Genomic DNA, 21732 nt, shown 5'->3' with positions numbered 1-21732 from the left:
GAGAGAGGAGAGAGAAGGAGAGAGAGAAGGAGAGAGAGAAGGAGGGAGAGAAGGAGGGAGAGAGGAAGAGGGAGAGAAGAGAGAGAGGGAGAGAGTGGTAGGTGTGGATGAGCACCTGGTCTGAGGAGCGTTTAAACATCTATACGGTGCATGACCTGTGTATGGATTAAAGAGAGACTTGCTCAGCATAAAATTAGAATAATGCCTTTGAATTTTCATAGTGTATATTTTCCAAGTTCTTCAAACTGTATCATCAGAAAACCAAGGAGAAAACGAGTAACACTGTCCCTGCTTTACCAAGAAGAAATTAAGACATGGTTAGATGAAGATAATTGATTCAAACAGCAGAGAAATTGAAGAAGCGTATCTTGGATCAAAATCCAACTGCATGGCACCTGATTTGGACCATTATATTTTTCATGAAAAGAAAATTATATGTTTACTTTAGTAGTAGCTCATGCTTTTCACATCAGAACATTTTGACCTATATAGTTTAGACATTTTATTTTTCGTTCTGAGTCCCTGGTAAGTGCAGTGATGTCGCTGACAATAGGTAACAGGCAGTAATGCTTATCATGGAGAAAGAAGTCAGTTGTTTTGAGGCTAGACTAGCACTCGCTGCTGAATCAGATTTTATTGATAACAATGGAGAAAACACTGCTTTCATACCTGTGCAGTCTCATTGAATAGCTTTTTTTCTTTGACTTATTTCACTTAGTATAATCTTTAAGGTCCATCCATGTTTCACAAATAGCAATGTTTTATCTTTTTTGTGGCTGAGTAGTATTCCATTGTCTGTCCGTCTGTCTGTCTGTCTTATCTCACGTCTTCTTTATCCATTCTTCCGTTGATTGACACTTAAGTTGTTTCTATATCTTGGCTATTGTAAATAATACTGCAGTGAACATAGGGGTTCTGTTCCTATGTTCCTATATATCTTTGCCAATTAGTATTTTCATTTTCTTTGGAGAAATGCCCAGGAGGGGAATTCCTGGATCATCTGGTCGTTCTATTCTTAATTCTGTACTATTTTCCACAGTGGCTGCACCAATTTACGAAGCCACCCACAGCCCCCTTTCTCCACATCCTCTCCAGCGCTTGTTATTTCTTTTCGATAATGCCATTCTTAACAGGTGTGAGGCGACATCTCATCGCGGTTTTGATTTGCATTTCCCCACTAGTGAGTGCTGTGGAACACCTTTGCATGTGCCTGTTGGCCGTCGGTATCTCTTCCCTGGAAAAATGTCTATTTAGATCCTCTGCCTACTTGTTTATCTTTCTGTTTTTGTTGTTGTTGTTGTTGTTAAGTGTGTAAGTTCTTTATGTATTTTTTGATATTAACCCTGATTAGAAATACTATTTACAAATATCTTTTTTTTCCATTTGGTAGGTTGCCTTTTCGTTTCGTTGATGGTTCCCTGTGCTGTGCAGAAGCTTTTTAGTCTGGTGTATGTAAGCATTTATTTGTGTTTTTGTTTCCCTTACCATCGGAGTCAGATCACGAAACATTGCTAAGACCGACGTCCAGAAACTTTGCACCTGTGTTATTTTCTGTGTACTTCATGGTTTCGGGCCTTATGTTCAGGCGTTTGAACCATTTTGTGTTACTTTTTGTGTGTAGTGTCAGGTGGCTGACCTGTTAGGGTCCCCTGCCTCCTCCTTACCCCGAAGTCGTCCTTTTCTGTGTAGTTTTGGTCATCAAGCCCGATGACATCTTAGGAGTCTACACCACACTTAAGCATATCGTGATACAAAATGGAAAACCGTGATACGAAATGGAAAATCTACATAATTGGGGGACCCAGAGCCCCGAGTCACACCGGTCCTCCTTTTCCTCGCGAGTCTCTGCAGCGATGGGGAAAAGCCACTCACGACGAGGCCAGGTTTGGCTCTCACCCCCAGGGAACAAAGAGCGCGTGTTGATAAACCTGTCACTCCATCTTCGGGCCTAAAGGTGTCTTTACCTGCATTGTATTTAGGGGAGATAAAAGCAAACTAAATGGTTTTACACACCTCGCAGTGGTCACCGAGTCCCTGCACTCCCCTCCCTCAGCCTTGTCTTGAAAACTCAAGGACACCAGTCAGACTGGCCTGGGACGTGCTGACGCTCGTTACGAAGTTATTAAGGCTGGTGGGGCTATTTTCTTCCGCACCGAACGGCCCCAGATTGCTCTGCTTTTGAGTTGTCATTTTCTTTTTCATCTTGTTTTCTGTCTCTTCCCCTGACACTAGGGGTGGTGGAGATGATTTTAGGGACTTCACAGGGGGAGTTTAGATTATACGTGGACGTGAGCCCCCTAACGCCGCAGTCGTGAAGAGGGCACGCGGCCCCCTCCCACGGCACCCTCCAGCCTCCCGTCTTGCGTGGCCTTTGTCAGGCCTCTGCGAAGACGCAGCAGCGACGAGGTAGAATTTAATAGCGCTCTTTCGTTTTCATTATATCTATTTTGACACTTACCAGCTGTTTATGGAAGAAATGCCGATTTTATAATTTGGCAGTGACGTGACGTTTCTTCTAGAATAAAAGGACTCAAGTTTACAAAGTCGAACAAAACAGCGCAGGTGGCAGGTGGGGACACCATCAGGCAAAATGGGACAACTTGGTTTTTAAACGTCCAAGACTGGAGAGCACTGGCTTTCCCGAAGCTTGGTGTCTCCATCTGGAGTGCGCACGCACGTCCCCTGGGGATCGTGTCAGACGTGAAGATACTGATTCATTAAGTCTGGGCTGATCCGACATGCTGCATCTTTAACAAACTCCCGTCCAGGTGCTGCTGGTGACTTGGCATCTTGCAGCTTGAGGTTTGCACAGCAGGTCAGCGGCACTGGCATCACCAGAAAGCTTGCTGGGGATGCCAGCCCGCAGGTCCCTGCCCAGCCCTGCTGTGTCTGCAGGCACGAGACCACCGGGGGGTTCCTGGGCACATTATCCTTTGGGTCACGCTGATCTCACACACGCACAGGGAGCCCTGGTGAACAGGAGGCCACAGCAGGGTCTCCAACCCGCACACAAAGAGCCGGTAGAGGGCTGTGTGCTGGCCTGGCGCGCTCTGTCTTGGCAACACCCTTTCTCGTCTCCAGAGCTTTCCATTCCACCACCCGCCCACCTCTAATCCCATTTGTTCCTTGAGACCCAGGTCTTCTGTGTAGCTGTCTGGATTCTCAGAGTCAGATGCCGGTGGCTGCAGTGTGGCTGGAGAAGGGACTTCTATCCTTCCTGGTCCTGATGCTCCCAGAGGACATAATTTGCTTGATGGATGTATGTGTTCTGGCTGCAGCTGCTCAGGGTGGGGTGAGGAATCGTGTGACAGGCTGGGCGCACGAGGCTTTAAAACATTACCGCGAGGAGAGTAGCACTCAGGGGACCAGTAAAGTGAGGATGGACGGTCTACAGTGGGCCAGTTCCTGGGCCCCTGGCCGGGACCGTGGGGAAGAAATGGGAACTAAGGTTCTGGGGTCTCTGAAGGTGGGGGCTATGGGACTGTTGCAGGCATGGCAGCCTATGGGCGGCAGATTGCATTTTGAAGATGACTGCAACCATCTCTCCCGTCCTGCCTGCTTTTCCGTGATGGCACTTTGCCACATCCCTGCGAAGAGGTGGAGTCAGTTTCGCCCTCTTGAATCTGAGCTGACCTTATCCAAGTGACACCACAGGACTTCCAAGGCTAGGTCAGAAAAGACATTTGGCTTCTGCCTGGTTCTCCTGGGACACTCATTCTGAACTGAGTTCACCACAGAGAGAATTGGACTGGAGAGCTGGGAGGGGGCCTGGTGGCCGAGAGCTGACAAGGCAAACCACACGCCTCTGTCCACCACACCTGTCATTGGTGACTGCTTTTCATGTGCCTGGGTGTCATGGATTCTGGGGACGTGGCAGGGGATGGGAGGGGGAAGAAATAAGGTGGGTGCTTAAGGCCGTCCGGTTTCTTGGCAGCAGCCCTAGAATGTTCCTCATCCCCCCTTCCCCTCCTCTCCTCTGCCTTTTTCTCCCGTCCTAACCTTCCGCCATCTCTCGGAGGCTTGTCTTTCTCACTCTGCCCCTTCCCGGTGGTGAGGGGGGCAGGGCGCCCTCCGGGTGACGTGGATGGAAGGACTCCACCAGGACTTTGCTCCAGGTCTAGTTCCTTTCGTCCCCGGACGCTGCGCTCTAGCCTGAGCCACCACTCTGCGCTTCAGCTTGCAGTTCACTCTGCACTCCAAGTTCCCAGGGTCTTTGTTACCCTCACAGCTATTCTCGCATACCCAAAACGGGTCCTTGCTGGCGGGTGGTGACAGAAGATTCTCCGAAGTCTCAGTAATTCTTTCGATCCGTCTCCCGTCGGGCCTGGCTGAGGAGCATCAGCGCGGACAGGCTGTCATCTCCTCTTCTTCCCCAGGGGGGCTGGATGCTCGACCCACGCACGCGCATGTGTGTGTGTGTGTGTCACTTTCTCAGGAACTAAGGCCAACGGCTGAGTGCTCAGCCCTCATGCATCTTTCTGTGTTTCGTTTCAGTTTTACAGAGTTTTTGGATCCGTTCCAGAGAGTCATCCAGCCGGAAGAGATCTGGCTCTATAAAAATCCTTTGGTGCAATCAGACAACATACCTACCCGCCTCATGTTTGTAAGTACCACGACTCCGTGGCTGATTTGACCAGCCTTCCGTGTGTGAAGCAAACGCGTTTTCGTTTCTGCTTTTCTAACCCCTGCTGAAGGTGGTGAGCAGCCTGAAAGAATGAGGTGATGAGCAGCTCGGGTTAAAATTCGGTTCCTAACCATGGTGGTGCCACTTGGTCCTGCGGGAGGTAGGCATCGCCTGAGACTTTGGAAAGAGAAGAGACTTGCTTACCTGAGCTATGCTGAGTGGTTTCCAGATACTTACAGTAAAATAAGAGTAGAAACTGGTGAACAGATTTTCCTGTTCTAGACTCTCTGACGATAAGCCTTGATTTTGCCAAACTCAGAGACCATGGATAGCTCTGTTAATCCCTTTTCTGGTTTTAGGTGGTCAGCTGTTGACCACCGATGAGAAGACCTGTGTGACTCAACCCCTGGATAGTGTCCTGTGTCTCTTGGCTTCTGGAATAAATGGGCAAGCACCTGTGTGGCTGGCAGATATATTGAGTTATTTTTTACTTCTTCACCTTGCCCGTGGCAGTTCTAGTCTCCAAGACTGTACTTCCCCCGGGCCAGGCACTTTGCGAACGGCTTAAGAAAGATGTTCTCCTTTGGTTCCACTCAATATCCCAGTGAGGAAAGTGTCATTCTCGTCCACATTTTGCAGATGCTGATCTGCTTTCCAGAGAGATGAGGGGACTTGCCCCAAGCCACACAGCTAGTGAGCGGCAGAGCCAGGAGTCACGTCCACGCAGCCAGCTCTGAGCCAGCTCTCAGTCCTGTGGCTGCTCTGTAGGTGGGAGCAGGGTGTTCCGGACTCCTTGCTGATGTTAATGACTCCTAGGGAGCTGCCATCAGCCCTTTCTGCAGCAGAGGAAATATGTCCCGATTCCTGAGCAATAAGGTAACTTCCGATGGGCAACCCCAGAGCTGGAAGGTTATCCCTGTGGACAGCAGTTACGGCTCCTGCCTCTGGAACGAAAGTGACTGTTCCAGAGCGCACGAGAAATATTTTTGCATTTTTTTGGGGAAAAAAAAAGCCCTCTGATTTTATGGAGGAACTCTTGTTAATTAGTGACAATTGGCCTTTGTGTGTGCAAACCCCAAATGCCCAGAACACTGCAGGGGTGTTAAAATATTATTTTAATTGCTTTTTAATAATTGCTTTCTGCTTGAAAATAAAGTTGATTTTTGTCAATCTCAGGGGAACTGAAAAATTAGGGTGGTTATGAGTAGAACGTTATCTAACACTTAAATATTAAAATGGGACTTTTTCCATTTTGGCTCTAACTTGGATCTTCTATAAATCCTAGAAGTAAAAGAACTAGTGTGTCTAACTAGTTTACTCCACGGCTTTAACAGGGAGGTGTGTGTGTGTGTGTGTGTGCATGCGCGTGTGCATGCACACGTGCTGCTTTCTATCACACCCTCATTTGTCAAATATTTCACATTTCATGTGCTATAAAACATAATTTGGAGATAAATGTTCATATGGGATAATGTGAGAAATTTGTGGCTGTGTCCTAGATTTATGTGAACAATGGATTGTTTTGAAGTCTGCATATAAATGCCACAGATATTCTGGGAGCAGACACACGTGGAGGGAGCACGTTGGCTTGTTGGCAGTGGTGGGGAGAGGCAGTGAAGGGGTTATTCAGTGCCGTGGGTCTCAGAGAATCGAAGGGTATTCAGCCACGAATACTGATTCACATCCGCTAATCTCCTAATGAAATAAATTCAACCTTTTGTTTCCTTAGTAGTAGTTGATGAATTTCATTCATTTGGTCACAAGATTTGATGGGATTCCGTAATAACATAAGGACGGCAGTAGATACACTTCCAACACCTGTAATACAAAGATAAAAATACCTTGTCACCACATAAATTAGATTTGTTTTCCCGGGTTTTATTAAGAGGTTAATATAAGGTATCATTTGTTTGCTTTGGATCCTTTAAGACCTTCAAGTGTTTATAGAGGAGTGTACTAGGACATATATTTTTACTGTTTTTTTAAAAAGAGCTTGGGTTCCTTAGAAAGCTCAAATTTTATCATTTGAATCAATAATGAATGATAAAACAATCCTGGGGTCTCTTATACTTTTGGTTGGAATATTTTAATCTAAAGGCAAACTTTCTAATTTTCTAACCAAAATGTTTTTTTTTTAAAGGCAGCTGCTATTAACCCTGATGTTTTGTTTTGGGGAAATGAATGCCTCTGGAGTGTGTGTGTGTGTGTGTGTGTGTTTTAGAGGAGCCCCTCAGTCAAATGTCACAAAAATGGGATCAGAAAATGCTTAGGGGATTAAGTTAAGTGCAGAGTACACAGTAATAACGTCACCAGGAAGTCCCTAAGTCATGTTTTCTGTCTTGGGCACAGTCGGCTGAGGTGACTATGCCCATCCACAGGGAAGCCAGGTGTGGTTGGACTGTGCGATTCCCAGCTCTTGGTTCCCATGGTGATGCTGGCTTCCTGTTGACCAGAGAGAGGGCTGAGGATGCTTTTCACATGCACTGAGTCTGACCTGGATGTTCCCAAGTCATCAGCTGCCTTTATGGAAGGCTGCTCCCTAATTCAAAAGAGGTCCTGGTGCCTTCCTGAGCATATGGGGTTTATCAAAACATCTTTGAAAACTTACCTTTTGGTGTAGGAGGACACAGTCAATATTGGGTGTTGCTTTCTGGTACACACTTTGTTGTCTGTAGACGCATCTTAGTACACTCAGGGAACACTTTTGGGAGACTGCTGTGGGTAAGGAAAGCTACAGGTGTCAGGAAGTCCAATCAGACTTGGGGTTTGCCCTCAGGGACCCTGCAGGATCCCAGGGGAGATGGTACTTTAAAGCAAAATCGAATCTGGAGAGAGTCAGAGGAGAGGCTAAGGTGAACTTTTTAAGGAGATTTGTTGTCACCGTCATCACCATCATCATGGTCATGATGACAAAAACAGTCATCACTCTTGAGTGTAGGAACTGTGCTCATCACTTTACAACTGCATCTCAGATAATCCTTCTCAGAGTTCCTTGAGGTCGGCACTTTTGTTATCCCAAAATTCAGTGGGGAAAATGAACCTGTTGTGAGATTTAGCAACTCGTCCAAGGTTATACAACCGGAAGTGGCTGGACCAGGACCTGAACACACCTGCTGCCAGAGTGTAGAGCCTCCCAGAGCCATTCAGCTACGATGCCTCATGGGGGCTGGGCTGACGTGGACAGTGGGTAAGTAGCCTGTCACACTACAGAGGAGCAGGTGTGTAAAGGCACAGGCATGGGAGAGAAAGGGCCACGCCGACCCAGTGAAGGGGTCAGAGGAAGGCAGGAAAGGAAGCAGACTGTGGTCGGCTTCAGGTAAGATAATTATTCCGTAATTCAACAGACAGTTACGAAGCACCTGCCTGGAGCCAAGCACAGCGCCGGGCAGTAGAAGCGCGAAGCTGAATCAGATGGTTTCTAGTTTAGTGGCGGTCACAGTCGTGAACGCAAGTCAGATGTTTCAGCATCACCGGAAAGCCCTAGAACAGGCGAGACTCAAGTAAGGAATTAAGAAGTGATAGGTTCCCCAATTTCTTGCCTCGGTTTTAAAAAAATCCACCTAAGACCTGTCCTTTGCCCTGGTCTCTTTGCTCGGGCCACGATACGTCCAGAAGATTTATTTTCGTAGACTACTACTTGTGTTGTGTTGATCTGATTACAGGGTTTTCTATTCTGGAAGAGGATGCTTCTAAGGAAGACAAAAATAAAGTCAGTTTTGGTGAAGGAGGTGAGGGAAAGAGACAAAGCTGGCTTGCGATAGACAGTTTAATTTTTAGCCTCTTGAGAAGTCTGAGACAGCTCTTGCTCTGTGAAGGGCTGTAATTGTTTACCCACAGCAGGGCCCATCTCAAGTGTCTGCCTGTCCTGAGCGGCCTTTCTAAGTACTTTGCAGCGTACCTTTCCATCAGTTCTGGAAATTAAGGCAGTTGGGGCCCCCTGTTTTGTCTGATGTGAATAAATCCCAGGGACAAGCTCTTCTCTGCCCAACATCCTAATGTAGGGGTGCTCTGCTTCGACCCCGGGGCTATTAAGAGTTTTGGCATACTCGTGCCTCTGCCCCTTCAGACATGCCACTCTGTGCTTTGTCGATTCCCAGAAGCCTCCTGGCAGCACGGTGCCGTGCGTCTGCGCGTGGGGGCGACCCACTTTCTGGGTTTAGCGACGGCCGGGGACTGACGACACTTCCTGTGCTGGTTTCATTGTTGGATGCACAAAGCGGGGCCCTTGTTGGGGACGTGGGTTATGTAGGGCGTGGGCGGGGGCCCTGAGTGGATTAGGCTCTTCCTGTCCCCAACCTCCTACCTGCACTCAGAGGTGCCCCTGCTCAGACCTAAGGGCACAGGTGGGCTGGCGCTTAGAGCACTCTCTTCCCATATGCCTGGTCACAGGATCCTGGGACCCCCTTTACTGATTTGGCTCATTCGTTAGCAGTTGCCCGGGGGTGTTGGGCTCAGGACTGCCATCCAGGTAGCACGGCAGCCCCAGCTGGGGGCGTCCGGGTCCCACGAGCTGCGTGCCCTCTGCGTTCACTTCTCTCTCCAAACTCTAGTCTTGTTCTCTGTAGCAGGAGGAAAATGTTTCCACTGGATACTGTCTACAGAGTGGTGAGAGGATTAAATAAATGCCAGGAAAGCCCCTGCCACATCGTAGGTGCTTAATCCATGACTGCTGCCACTCACATTTCTGTGACCTATCCATGTCCCTGGAAATGAGCCCCCTTACTTCCTCCTCCATACCAGAGAAAAGGCATTACCACGCTCCTTTCTACAGCGAGAACTGCTATCACACTGGTTAAAAGCAGCTAAGAGCTTGATTTAGTCTCGGCACAAATCCCCGGTTTAGCACTTATTAGCTCTGTGACCTCCGGCAGGTTGCTTAACCTCTCTGTGCCTTAGTTGCCTGTTCATTAAGTAAGGTGTCTCCTTCTCAGGGTCGCTGTGAGGACTGAAGGAGGTAATTTGCATGAAGGGCTAGAGCAGACCATGGTTCTCCATAAGTTCTGAGAACATGTTAGCCTTCGTCATCTGAGGCATGTGTGTACATGTAGCGGCCTGGTACTCATAACTAGCGGGGAAAACTCAAGCTGAGAGGAATCAGCATATTCCCTGCATCCTGCAGCAGTTGGAATTCCCTGTTCTGGTCTCTCTCGGGTCCCATTCAATAAGCACTAGCTGTTCACTGTCTGTCTACACTGGGCTCATACCCACAATTTTCAAACTTTTATTCGTAAGCCATGGAAACATTAAGCTAAGTGAAAACAATACTTGTGCATTTGGGTCCTTCATCTCCACCCTGGTTTGGAGATGGAACCACCGCTCACCTCCATGTCTCTGTGTCCGTCATCATCTTCACGGCTCCGGCAGCAGAGCAGGGCTAATGAAGGGCTTGGTCGGAACCGTGGGAGTGGAGTACGCGGAGATCTGATTCAGTCTGATTTGCAGAGTGCAAATGGGGCTTTTATTCTCTCTTCATTCCTCTTTTGCCCCAGAAGGAAATGGTTTTCCTAATGTGTTGGCTTCTGGAGTTCATCTCTTAATTCCAACTTGAAGCTGAAAGGTATTTGTAACAAGAGGAGCAGATGATGAATGTGAATATGTCTCTGTCAGCACTGCTGTTAGGACATGACAGCTGTGTTTCCAGGAAGAAGAAACAAGACCGGAGCCCTTGTTTCTTCCGTAAGGATGTCCCATGCAGACATTTCTTTGCAGCCACTTGGGTGGGTGCTGTGACTCTGACTGGTGGATGCATTCCCTCTCTGTGAAGCTCATCAGGTGGGGAGCCTAGTTTGTCCTGGAAGCTTAGCATCGGCCTAAGAAGCAGTTAAATTAAGTGTGGTCTGGTCGGGCGGGTGCGGGGGGGATCCAGTTAGGTGCAGGAGAACCGAAGCAGGGAGCAGTGCTAAGAGAGACCCCCTTGGCCATCAAGCTATGGGCCTGGAGCCACTGGGCAGCCCTGATGCCTTCTGCGGCTCCTACTCTGGGGCTTTGAGCAGTGAGTCTCCTGGGTGATGCCCCCATCTCCTGTTTAGTTGGTCCACTCCTGCTCAGCCTCTGGAGACTCTGTGGGAATGTCTTGCCAACTGGTACTTCCTCTGGGGTTTTATTTCAGTCTAACCACAGAGTATGTCATCTTGGATTGTCTGGTAAGGTTTTCTTCAGTTCTCTGTTTCTCATATTTAAGATTTGACTGTCGGTGGAGTCGTTGCGGGGCTGTCAGCTTTCGGTGAGTTGCTTTCTCCTGTTTGGGGGCAATCACCCAGTTTTGGTGTCTGAAGTAAGAGGAAGCAGGGCTTCTCTGACTTCAATAGTAACCATGAACTTCAGTAAGCAGGGTCTTCAGTCATCTCTCTTTAAATCCTGAATGCTGAGGCAGAACTCTGACACAGGGCTTCTCGGCCACCAGCATCAGTATCATTAGAGATGCTTGTTACAAACGTAGATTTTGAGATCTGTCTAGTAAGCCTGTTCGAGGGAATCGGCATTGTCACAGTCCTGCAGTCATTCAGGCGTGAGAGCCGTGGCCACTTGTGGAGACTTTCACAGGCTTACTGGAACTCTTAACTCGTGAGTGAGTGTCGCCTTTTGGGTCATCCCTGGGCACAGTCTCTGCTTGCCTGCTTCAGTTCTGACTGTCATACAGCTTCCCTGTGCCACATCCCTCTGCATAACCCTCCATGGGACATGACCTGCTTAGTTGATGTTTAAACAGCCAAGGCATTCAGGTCCATGGCTGATAAGACGTTCTCATCAAGCTCGTTACTACCATTTGTTGTCGGAAAGAAACCCATGAGTGAACAGATGGATTCTCATGCCTCATGAACTGTCTCTGAACACAGCTCCCAAAAAGGGGTCCCCAAGATGTTCTGAGCTCTGGCAGTCTGGTTGTAAGTATGTAGAACACCTTCAGTTATTTTGAAGGACCATGTTCATTTGAATGAATTTTGTCCTTGGAAAAGTATCTTCTCACTGTGCTTTAGTCTTACTAAGAAGCCCCTCCCCAAAAAGTGACATCGTGTCAGAGCACAGGTGGAGGTTTCCAAAAGTGTGAACAGTATTGATCAGTACTTAATCACAACTCCACCCCTCCCACCAACTGTGAGGCCAACTGTGGATTTGTGGGATATTTCAGGCCCTTCTGATATTGTTATCCTGAGATGTTATAATCATAAGTTAGTAGCGTAAATATCTTTTTCTTGGTTGTTGGAGTGTTGCAAACAACCTACTAATTAGAGATGCTGAATAGAAATCAGATGTGGGATACAGAAAACCTGGTTTCCGAAGACTGGCCTTGGTACTCACCAGCTGTGTGTCCTTGGGCACATCCTTGAGTCCCCAAGCCTGATAAAGAGTCACAGAGCCATTGTGAGGATTTAAGAGACTCTACTACCTGATGGTACCTAAGCATAGGTCCTGCCTCCTAGCAGGTTCTGTAATGACCGTTGCTTGCATCTGAATCCTGCCAGCTTGGTTCATTAAACGCCTAATGCATTTCCGTATGCTTTGGGTCGGGGGAGGAAAGGGGATGGAGAACAGCGAGAAGAGAGACTTCATGAAAAAGGACTGACCTCTGCTTTGCCGAGGAAATGAATATTCAACAAAAGAACACCAAGAGGGAATGAATTGATTGACTCTAAGCGAGTCCCACATACTCCCGTGCTGCTGGAGAGCTGGGGATGGGAGGCTAAGGGTTTTTACACCTTCCTGCAGAGAGGGACGTGAGGGAGCTTACTGGCAAAGATGAGTCATCATAATTATAGACTTCTTTTTCGTTTTAAAAGCCACCATTTTAAGCGCAGCTCCCAGCAATTACAAATCAGTTATAACCCACAATCACACCTCCAGTTTTTTAAGTCTGCGGAGTCTCTAAGTATCGATGTAAATCCTTCGCCTTTTTTTTGAGGTCAGGAGTTCAGTAAGATCATTCAACTAGTGAGTCTAAATAAAGCTAACTGGAACTAATTATCAATCAGCCCTCTGATGGCAAGCTGCTGTCCTCATAAGGAATTATTTGTTATTTCTTCCAGGCAATTTCTTTCCTCACGCCCCTGGCTGTTATTTGTGTGGTGAAAATTATCCGGCGAACAGACAAGACTGAAATTAAGGAAGCCTTCTTAGGTAGAGTATCCTCAGTTCCTGTTTTAGGGGATGGGGCTAAACTGAATTTGATCACTCGATTTAAAAAAGTCTCATTTGCACGCAATTGATTTTTCTCTTGGTCAAATTAAACTTGGGAGATACAAGATGAGAGAAACTTTAAGCCTTAAGAAGCGGCAGAGTACAGATGGAAGTGCCATTAGCTTCCGAGGCCGCCTGTGTCGCTGTCCTTGGTGCTGAATGTGACCGCGTGTCTCCGTTCAGAGGTCTGTGCTGCTCAGTAGGTGATGCACAGGGAACTTGAAGCTTTGTCACCACTCATTGATCGTCCAGTCTCACATTTGTGGCTAATAGACCCACATCACAGGCAATTGAGAAATCAACTCCTGGACCAATCACCTTTCTGGCTAGGGGCAGAACTGGGCAAAAGCTACTGCAAAATAAAATAGAAATTGGAAACAAGCTCCATAATTTATCTTCACTTTGGGGACATTTTGGCAGTTAAGCGAGTGTTATTGTATAATCTTTGCCACTGATTATAACACCATTGTTACAAATCCTCCCCGAGCTGAGCCATATCTGCATGTGACACATGCTTGACATTTTTAGGATTAAATTCGTTTTTCTGATCTGCGTATTAATCAAACGCTGAGTAAATGACAGTATTAAGAGAAAGCCAAAACTACATGGCTTGTTTAACAATCAGAATAAACTTCCTAGTAGCTGGCTTTTCAGCTTTGCAATTATTAGGAAAACTGAATTATGTTTATTTTTTAATATCACACATACAAGTTACCCAAACCCTCACACAAACTGCATTGTTGGTATGTTATATAGACTTAACATTCAGTTAGGTAGTAAATCTGGAAATGGGCAATTCCCCACTTTTGAAGGGTATGTTTGTAAATTATTGGGCTTTGAGAAAATGAAAATGTAGCAAAATGTCATCTTCCTTTTTTTGGTGAGGGGAAATCTAGGGTACACAGAGCAGTTAAGAGGCTTTCTGTCTGAAGCAGGACAGGGACATTTCTTATATAACTCGGCTTTGGTTAGGTTCTGTCTAGTTGAAAAGAACAGAATCCCTCTCAAATGAGCTCAGACGAATTAGGGGTTTAGTTATAGAGTTATACAAACAATCAATCTCACAGACATCCAAGAATCGGGGCAAGGACAGAGGAGCCTCTTGGGACTGGAGTTAGGGAGCTGGGACATCAGTGGTGGAGACACCCTCTTGGCTCATGACCGCTCCTTTCTGTCATGAGCCTGCCTTCTTCCCCCCGCACCCCCTGCCTTATTCTCCTGTCCAGATGTCATGTCTGCTCCCCGTACTTCTGTTCTGTGCGAGGCTTGGGCTGCCCCAGGCCGGCATGACTGTCAGCTCCAGAGCCACGTCCAAGTTGCACTGCATCCTGTTGTGCAGACTTCCCAGGTGGAGACTGCAGCTCATCTCATTTCTGAAGCCTGACCCCAAAAGTCTCTAAGATGCCCTCCCTCAAGTCGGGCATGTGCCCCAGGCTGCTCATCTGTGGTTGAGGGTTTGCTGGTCACGTGGTCTCAATCTCTTCAGCGGAGGTGGTGGAAAGACCAGTTTTTCCAAGAAGGGCATAGGTGTTCCTCCTACACATGGCTCGAGCAGTCGTGGTAGCGTCTGGACAGATACCACTGTGGTTCCCAAAATGTCCTGTTGGGAGCCCTCTCAGTGGACCTGGAAGTCTTTTTGCCTCACTCTTTATTCTAGTCTCTCCCTTGGCATGGAACCCCAAGGTACGGGGCTGTGAGAGAGAACAGTCTTTCAAGGTTATGGTTATAATTTACTGCTGGCTTTTGGAGTCAAGATGTTGTTCTGGCAGTAAGTAGCTCACAGTTACTTTCTCTAGACATTTTTTTATTCACAGCAAAATCTTCCTTCAGTGACATCTCGCAGTTGCACCCCATACCCTGCCTCCTGTACATTAGCAGAGAAGGAGCGTTCCTGTCTGTTCTGTTTGTCTAAATAAATGAGAGCCTGCCCTGTAGAAAGGATGAAGAGCTTTATGTCGTACACATTTTTCTTTTTAAATCACTTGTTTTAGGAAGTCTTGAATATAGGGAGTGGAGGAATGATCTTTAAAAACTAAGGACAGAAAACTAGGTGTAGCTTTTCCAATGTTACCTGGGATTCAGGACTTTCTCAGTGAAGGTGGTTTGGTGCTTAGGTCCCTTCTTTACTCGGGCATCTTCCGCAGACCTGGGTCCCTTATCTGTATGTCCCCAGCGGCCACCTTTGTGAGAGGAGTGAAGCTCAGCTCTTGCAGCATCAGGGGTTCAGGCAGCAGAACAGCCAGGTCTGTAGAATGGGGAACGCCGTCACGCAAGGAAGGTGCTGTATGCCCAGCAACAACAAAAGTAACAACAGGAGCCCTCTAAGCCTCTGGGATGCTTATTGAGCAGTAGCGACCTCAGTACAGACCACCGACAGGCCAACTCATCTGACACATGGCTTTGAATTTCTGGTTTGTCTTTCTAACTTCTCTCAAGCCTGCAGTGCTGTGAGATGCTGTTAGCACAGCCCTCGTGAACCCAGTGGGTTACTGTTAGCCAGAAGCACTCCTGGTTCGTTAGGGTCATTCATTCCCTGCTCGGCCAGCCTTTCCTGCATCTGACCTCAGCCCAGCCCTCTCTCTGGTATCAGTGAGAGGTTCCTAAGGGGCTTCAGATGAAAATAACGATCAGTTCAGTGTATTTCCAGAATACTGTGATGGCTTCCACCCTAAATATCGTCACTCTGGATCCCCGCTCCTTTCTGTCCCCTTCAGATTTTTGGACCAGAGAGTAAAATTGCCAGCTGTTGGTGGATCCAACACATCCACACATTTTCTAGCTCAGCTACTGGAAGCGTTTCAAAGAACGGCTCTGTGCTACAGTAAGCCCAGCCGGTGCGGAGGCTGGGGACGTGTTTGGAGTTCGGGATCCGTACAGCGTCTGTGAAGTTTAGTGGTCTGTGAAGTTCCCCAAAGGCACTGGAAGATCAGCTAGTGCTGCTTGTTCGCCGAGACCTTTCTGTGCTAAGGCCATGTTGGGACCAGGATATAAAGGAGTCTGGCCCCACCGAAAAACACAGCAGTGAGCCCGCTGGATCGGCCCTAACAGGAGCGACTCCGGTCATTTCAGGGGGATCTCACGGCCCGTTCACTGTCACGGCTTTGGGAGAACACAACAGTGAAGAGAGCCCAGGGACTTTTTTCTCCTCTTTTTGAGGGAGACCTTTCAACAGTGCTCCGAGCACGTGAGAGAGAAGGGAAGCCAGCATCTTAGGAAGGAAGGGTCTGTGTGTGCAGATGTAATCAGAGGATTTCTCTGAGTCCCCTACTCTGGTCCCCAGTTTTATACCCCAGGTGCTTGGTGTTTAGGTGGCAGTGCCATGCTGCTAACTCGTGCTCTGCTCTCCACCCCAGTGGCCTGAGAGACGGCAGTGTTCTCCATCTCACGCTTCGGTGATTAATTTCCCTTTGACAGAGGTGTTTATTTGAACCGGTTCCTCCCATTCTCTCTGCTTCCCATGACTTGTTAAAAGCAGGTGGGTTTTTAACCCTCTCGGTGGCCCACGGCCTCTCCACGACACTTTCCGCTCATAGAACACACATTTGTCTCCTTCCATGACCATGAATCGCTCTGGGCAGCTCCTTCCTGAAAATGGCCTTCCACTGCTCTTTTCTTACATAAATCTCAGCTAGTACTCAATAGTTCGTATTTGCCAAAGGGAAGTGGTAGCTCATGTGCTTCATTATTCAACAAAGCGACGGGATGGGCGTCAGCAGGTTTTATCGTGTAGGCATGGCGTTCGACCTTCCGTCACACGGACTTGCCTTCTGTGCAGTCTTGATAAACACAGGAGAGAGAGGCAAGGTCCTCACAGAGACATCGCTGTGACTCATGTCACTGGCACCCTTTGCATGATCTGTACTTCATCCATCAGTTCTCTCAAGATGCTTGGAAAAAGTCCCCACGCCGTAGATTTTCAAATAATGTATTCCAAGAGGTCCTGCTGTTTTTAAGTGGCAAAAAGCACCACCTGCGCCAGCCTTCGCAAAGCCCAGCGAGGTGCTGGGACTTCCTCTTCTCAGAAACCGTGGTCTGCTTGAGAACAGATGGACAGCTGTCGGCAGACGGGTCAACAAGGACATAATCGCCATGTGGGAATGTCCTACTCTGCAGTAGGATCCTAGCAGTGGCTCTGATGACAATTATGTCTGAGAAGGTTGCCAAAAGGAAATTTAAAAAGTTAATGTTTCTTGCTACCAGTAAAAGAAATTCTACATGCTATAGTATTAAATCTGTTCATATCATCTGGGACATGATAGATGGATTTCTCTACAATATTGACAATTTCAAAGAGGAGAGATAAATTTTATGTCATAGGGAATTGGAACTTTATGAGTTACTTTCCAAAGTCCTGCCCTAATTATATTTTTATTCTAGCCACCCACGATTCCCTCTGTTTTTTAAAGTTTTAGTTCATATTTCTATGGTCATAGATGAAATAGAATTATGACGATAGTGATGGTAATTTTGATTTGAGAGCCAGCTGGTTATTTTTCTGTCTCTTGGTTTGTTTTGTAGCTGTGTCCTTGGCTCTTGCTTTGAATGGAGTCTGCACAAACACTATTAAGTTGATAGTGGGAAGGTAAGTTCCGAAAAGAAGCACGTGGTGACTCAGATGCTCAAGGTCGTCTGTGTAGGAACCTTGGCCACAGACACTGGATGGGACAGATTTGAGTTCTTCTGGTTTTCCCTTAAATTGTCCTTCTGGGATTTCTGTCCTCAGCATAGATCCCTCTTCTCCTTTGAATTACGATCCCACTATTTCAGAAAATAAGAGGTCCATAGTAAAGAAGGACCCACTGACTATGCCTGCTTGCGGGCCAAGGTCCACTGCCGGCCTTTCCAGTCCATCTGGTGCTGTTCCAGGGCCTCATCAGACACCCACTCATTTGTCAGTTTTGGCCTCCAAAAAAGAAATAAGATTATTTATTTGTTGCTCTCTTTGGGATAAGAAGTATGGATTGGCATTGGAGTGTTGGCTGATGGCACATTTCTCTTACCCTCCTGGGAAATGATTTCTGTTCTCCATTGACCTTGCCTTTGCCCCTGACTGCTCTGGAAGTCAGTCCCTGTAGAGTCCAGCAGTCAAAAGACCTGAATTCGAGACCTGACTTTGGCCCCGAGCAGCCGTTGGCCTTGGACAGGTTGGGTCCCCTCTCAGAACCTCAGCATTTACTGGTCGTCCACTTGGTGCAGGGCACCGGCCGGGCACTGCGGGGGCAGCAGATGGATCCAGACCGGGCAGTCTGTGCCCTGATGCTCTAGCGTTTCCCCAACATTGCATGTTTAGGGTTACCATGGGGCCCTAATAAAATGCTGATTCTCGGGCCTTTCTGCTGTGAGGGTTTGCTTCGGTAGGTAAATAAACCCTCTTAGAGAAGTCCTAGCCGAGTAGGTGAACACCAGCAGCTCTGATAGATTTTTTGAAATTAATTATTAATATGTTTTAGATATCGATAGATTATTGTTGGGCCTACATCCCAGAGCTGGGAGGGCCAGTGAGACAGTGCATGTGAAGCGTGACCAGTATATGCAGAAAGCGGGCCCTGTGTTCACAGCAGTAGCAAAGCCTTGCCCGTAGTGGGCGTTCAGTAGATATTAGTTGGATTGATGTGAGGCAGTTGGCCATCTCACACCTGTAGGAGAACTCTCACCTGAGTGAGGAAGAAAACAGGGTGAAGTATGTAGGTGCAGGAGTCCAAGTGCTGGGGTTCAGAGCTGGTCTCTGCCATTTACTGGTTGTATGTGACCTTGGGCAGGAGTGTCATCTTTCTAAGCCTTCATTTCTGCACCTGTAAAATGAAGAAAGTCCCAAGGTCTGCCTTGGGGTTGTCATAAGAATCTTATGACAGAACACGCGTGCAGTGCTCAGCACTGGGTCTGGTACCCAGTAAGGACTCAGTAAGGCTTAGCTGTGACTGTGACAGGAGGCTCAACCCCACTCCCCTGGAGAGGGCTCTCTCTCAGGACACCGGGCGACTTTGTGCTCTGCATCATGGGGCAGGGCTTTTAGGTCCTCTCAGTGAGGTTAACTGAGGCCTGCTGTCTGAGAAACAGCAGTTGGCCATTAAAATTCAAGATAAAGGGCCCTGAGCAGCCTGGAGTCTTGGGTCCTAGAAGCAGCTTCGGAAGGTCAGGGCTGCGGGTGGAGGCAGGAGCTACCTCTTCTTACTCGACCAGCGCTGGGCTCAGGTGCCTCCTGTAAGTAGTTAACCCTCAGGACTTCACCTTGGGTAGGTAAGGACCTCCCCCTTTTACGGATGTGGAAACTGAGGCTGGAGGAGGCTCCATGATCTTCCCGAGGTCAAAAAACTAGTAAGTGGCAGAACTGGAGTTGCCAGTCAGATCTTTCTGACCCCTAAGTCTGAGCTTTTCCTCAGACCCCCCACGTCTAGGACGCTCCGTGCGGAGCTCGGTGGAGGTGGCAGAAGGAGGAGCTGGGGGAAGCAGGGAGTGGCGGGGGTCAGCTCGGGGTCCGTTTGTGATGGCAGCGTTTTATATTGAAAATGTCCATGGTGTCTTTTGTAGACCTCGCCCCGATTTCTTTTACCGCTGCTTTCCAGATGGAGTGATGAACTCGGAAATGCACTGCACAGGTGACCCCGATCTGGTGTCCGAGGGCCGCAAAAGCTTCCCCAGCATCCACTCCTCCTGTAAGTTCTCTGACAGGGACATGTTTCCTGGCCACTTTCTGTGGGAGTTTAGGTGGTGGGGAAAGTGTTGGGGTGTGGATGTTGAGCATGGTTCATTTTTCTTCCCTGTAGGGTGTTTGGCTTAGAAACAAGATCTTCGACTGCAGGTGATAAGCCTGTGAACGAGGCCCTGGGGTGTACAGAATGTTAGATGTGTTGCTTTGGTGAGCTCAGCAGGGTGTGACACGTGACACTTTACCCTGTGGCCGTGCAGTTCAGGGACTGGACTGTATGCAGGGGAATTTCCCATGCCCCCTGGGACCTTCTGCTTTTCAGCCCAGTGTTCACTCTAGTTGATTTCTTCAATGAGGTATAGTGTGTGTGTGTTCACATATATAGTGTATATATATCTATTCGCGCGTGTGTGTATATACACGCATGTACATATGTATATATACGTATACACACCCACATATACACTCTGTATATAATCCGATTATAGATATTTAAGCTGGCACAAGCCTCAAGGCAAAGACTAAATAATATAAATCAGGTGCAGTGTGGTGTAGTGGAAAGAACATGGTCTTTGAAGTATGACCAGTCCCGCCTCTGCCAGGTATTACCTCTGTGACTTACCTTCTCTGTGCCTCAGCCCCTGCTGTGTAAAATGGGAATGACGACGCCTTCCTTATTGGCTGGGGAGAGGGTTAGAATAAGTGATGACGACCACTGACATTTCTGGAGTGTCTGCAATGCCAGAATATTTAGGTGCATTGTCTTACTTAATCCACTCGCTGTATGTAAAGTACTTAGCATAGCGCTTTAAGTAAACAGTAGTTATCCAGGTTATTGTTTATTGGCAGAGCCGAGGTTTCCAGCGTATCTTGGCTCCTGTCTTCATCCATTCCATCAGTGTTTATTGATCAAACTCAAAAAAGTATTCACAGTCCACGTTCATTTAAATAAATAACTCGTTTCATCCTCTCGCTTCTTGGAGAACTCAGTAGGTCGAATGGCGGCATCCCAAGAGATATGTCCAGGTCCTAGCCCACACAACCTGTGAACGTGACCTCACTTGGAAAAAGGGTCTTTGTAGATGTAACTCAGCTAAGGATCTCAAGATGAGATCATCCTAGATTTAGAGTGGGCCCTAAATCCAATGGCAGGTGTCCTTATAAGAGAAAGGCAGAGGGATATTTGAGACAAAGGGGAGAACGCTGCACGAAGTTGGAGGCGGAGATTGAAGTGATGCAGCTACCAGTCGAGAAACACCTGTCACCAGGAGCTAGAAGAGGCCAGGAAGCAGCAAGAACCTTCAGAGGGAGTGTGGTCCCGCCGACACCTTGATTTTGGACTTCTGGCCTCTAGAACTATGAGAGAACTAATTTAGATTGAACACCAACCAGTTAGTAGAAAGGGTCTAGCTTTAGAGTCACCGGAGAGAGTGAGAGAAAGCATGTCACTCTGTGCGTGGTTCTTTAAAATGCCCTCCGAGGTTACTGTGGCAAGAGGCGGAGGCCATGCATGAGGTTCAGGTTCTTCTGAGTTTCGGATATTGCTGTTACTTAAGGCAGACCATGAACTTGGAATTGCTTCATCTTCTTTTTTCCTCTCCGAAGTCACATTTTAAATGAGTTATCTGTTTGGGGGGCGTTGTAGGTGCCAGCTGGAGAAATGGCTGCTGTATTGAGTCCTGTCTTCTTATCGTCTGGGCTTCTGATGCTGAAATTGTTTAGAGGTACCTGGGATGGGATTCACCTGGGCTTGCCTCCCACCTGCTCTCCATCTCTATCTTTGTGGGGTCACTTAGGGTCTACATGTTCTATTCTCCTGAAGACTTGGTACTGAGCTTTAAGGGGCTTCGAAAATTTAAAGTTGTAAGAAGTGAAACTGTATGGCAAAACCTTAATCCTGGCTTTCGAACGGTTGACTGTTGCATTGCGACTTGGGAAGGAAATAGCTTTCATGTGAATAACTCGAGCTAGACGACTGCTGGACCACAGAGGTTTCGATGTACACCCTCTGTATCAGATGCTATTTCTGACAGGGCTGCCTGCCAAGCTAGCTGCCTTGTCAGTGCCTGGTTGATGTCTCATCTATGCTAGACAAGCTTTTTCGACAGAGATGTTACTCTGTCTTTTGCTTAAGATGCTACTTAAAATGTTATAAATTGTTACTACTTGGCAGACACAGCATCCTACCCAGCCTCTGGCCTTTGATAGTGGTATTTTCATCTGCTCTTCCTCTTTTATGACAGGTCAGTGATTGCCTTGCAGGGAGCTGCCATATCCACTTAGAAAA

General features: G+C 47.6%; 1 protein-coding gene across 2 annotated transcripts in view; it reads left to right on the top strand.

The window, feature by feature from the left end:
- PLPP4 (phospholipid phosphatase 4) overlaps positions 1 to 21732 on the top strand; it is a 116866-nt gene that overhangs the window by 40224 nt on the left and 54910 nt on the right. Inside the window, exons 2-5 of one of the 2 annotated variants that reach the window (XM_039870845.1) lie at positions 4495 to 4603; positions 12649 to 12739; positions 17318 to 17381; positions 19328 to 19452. In XM_039870845.1, coding sequence (XP_039726779.1) covers positions 4495 to 4603; positions 12649 to 12739; positions 17318 to 17381; positions 19328 to 19452 — 389 coding nt within the window. Of the gene's footprint in view, positions 1 to 4491; positions 4604 to 12648; positions 12740 to 17317; positions 17382 to 19327; positions 19453 to 21732 lie in introns of those variants that run through there. The other variant, XM_039870846.1, reaches the window with a different exon arrangement.

This window comes from Pteropus medius, unplaced genomic scaffold (assembly GCF_902729225.1).
Source record: "Pteropus medius unplaced genomic scaffold, Ma_sr-lr_union100, whole genome shotgun sequence".
Taxonomy (NCBI): Eukaryota; Metazoa; Chordata; class Mammalia; order Chiroptera; family Pteropodidae; genus Pteropus; species Pteropus medius.
Note: the sequence above shows the minus strand (reverse complement) of the source record. Positions and strands in the feature narration are given on the sequence as shown.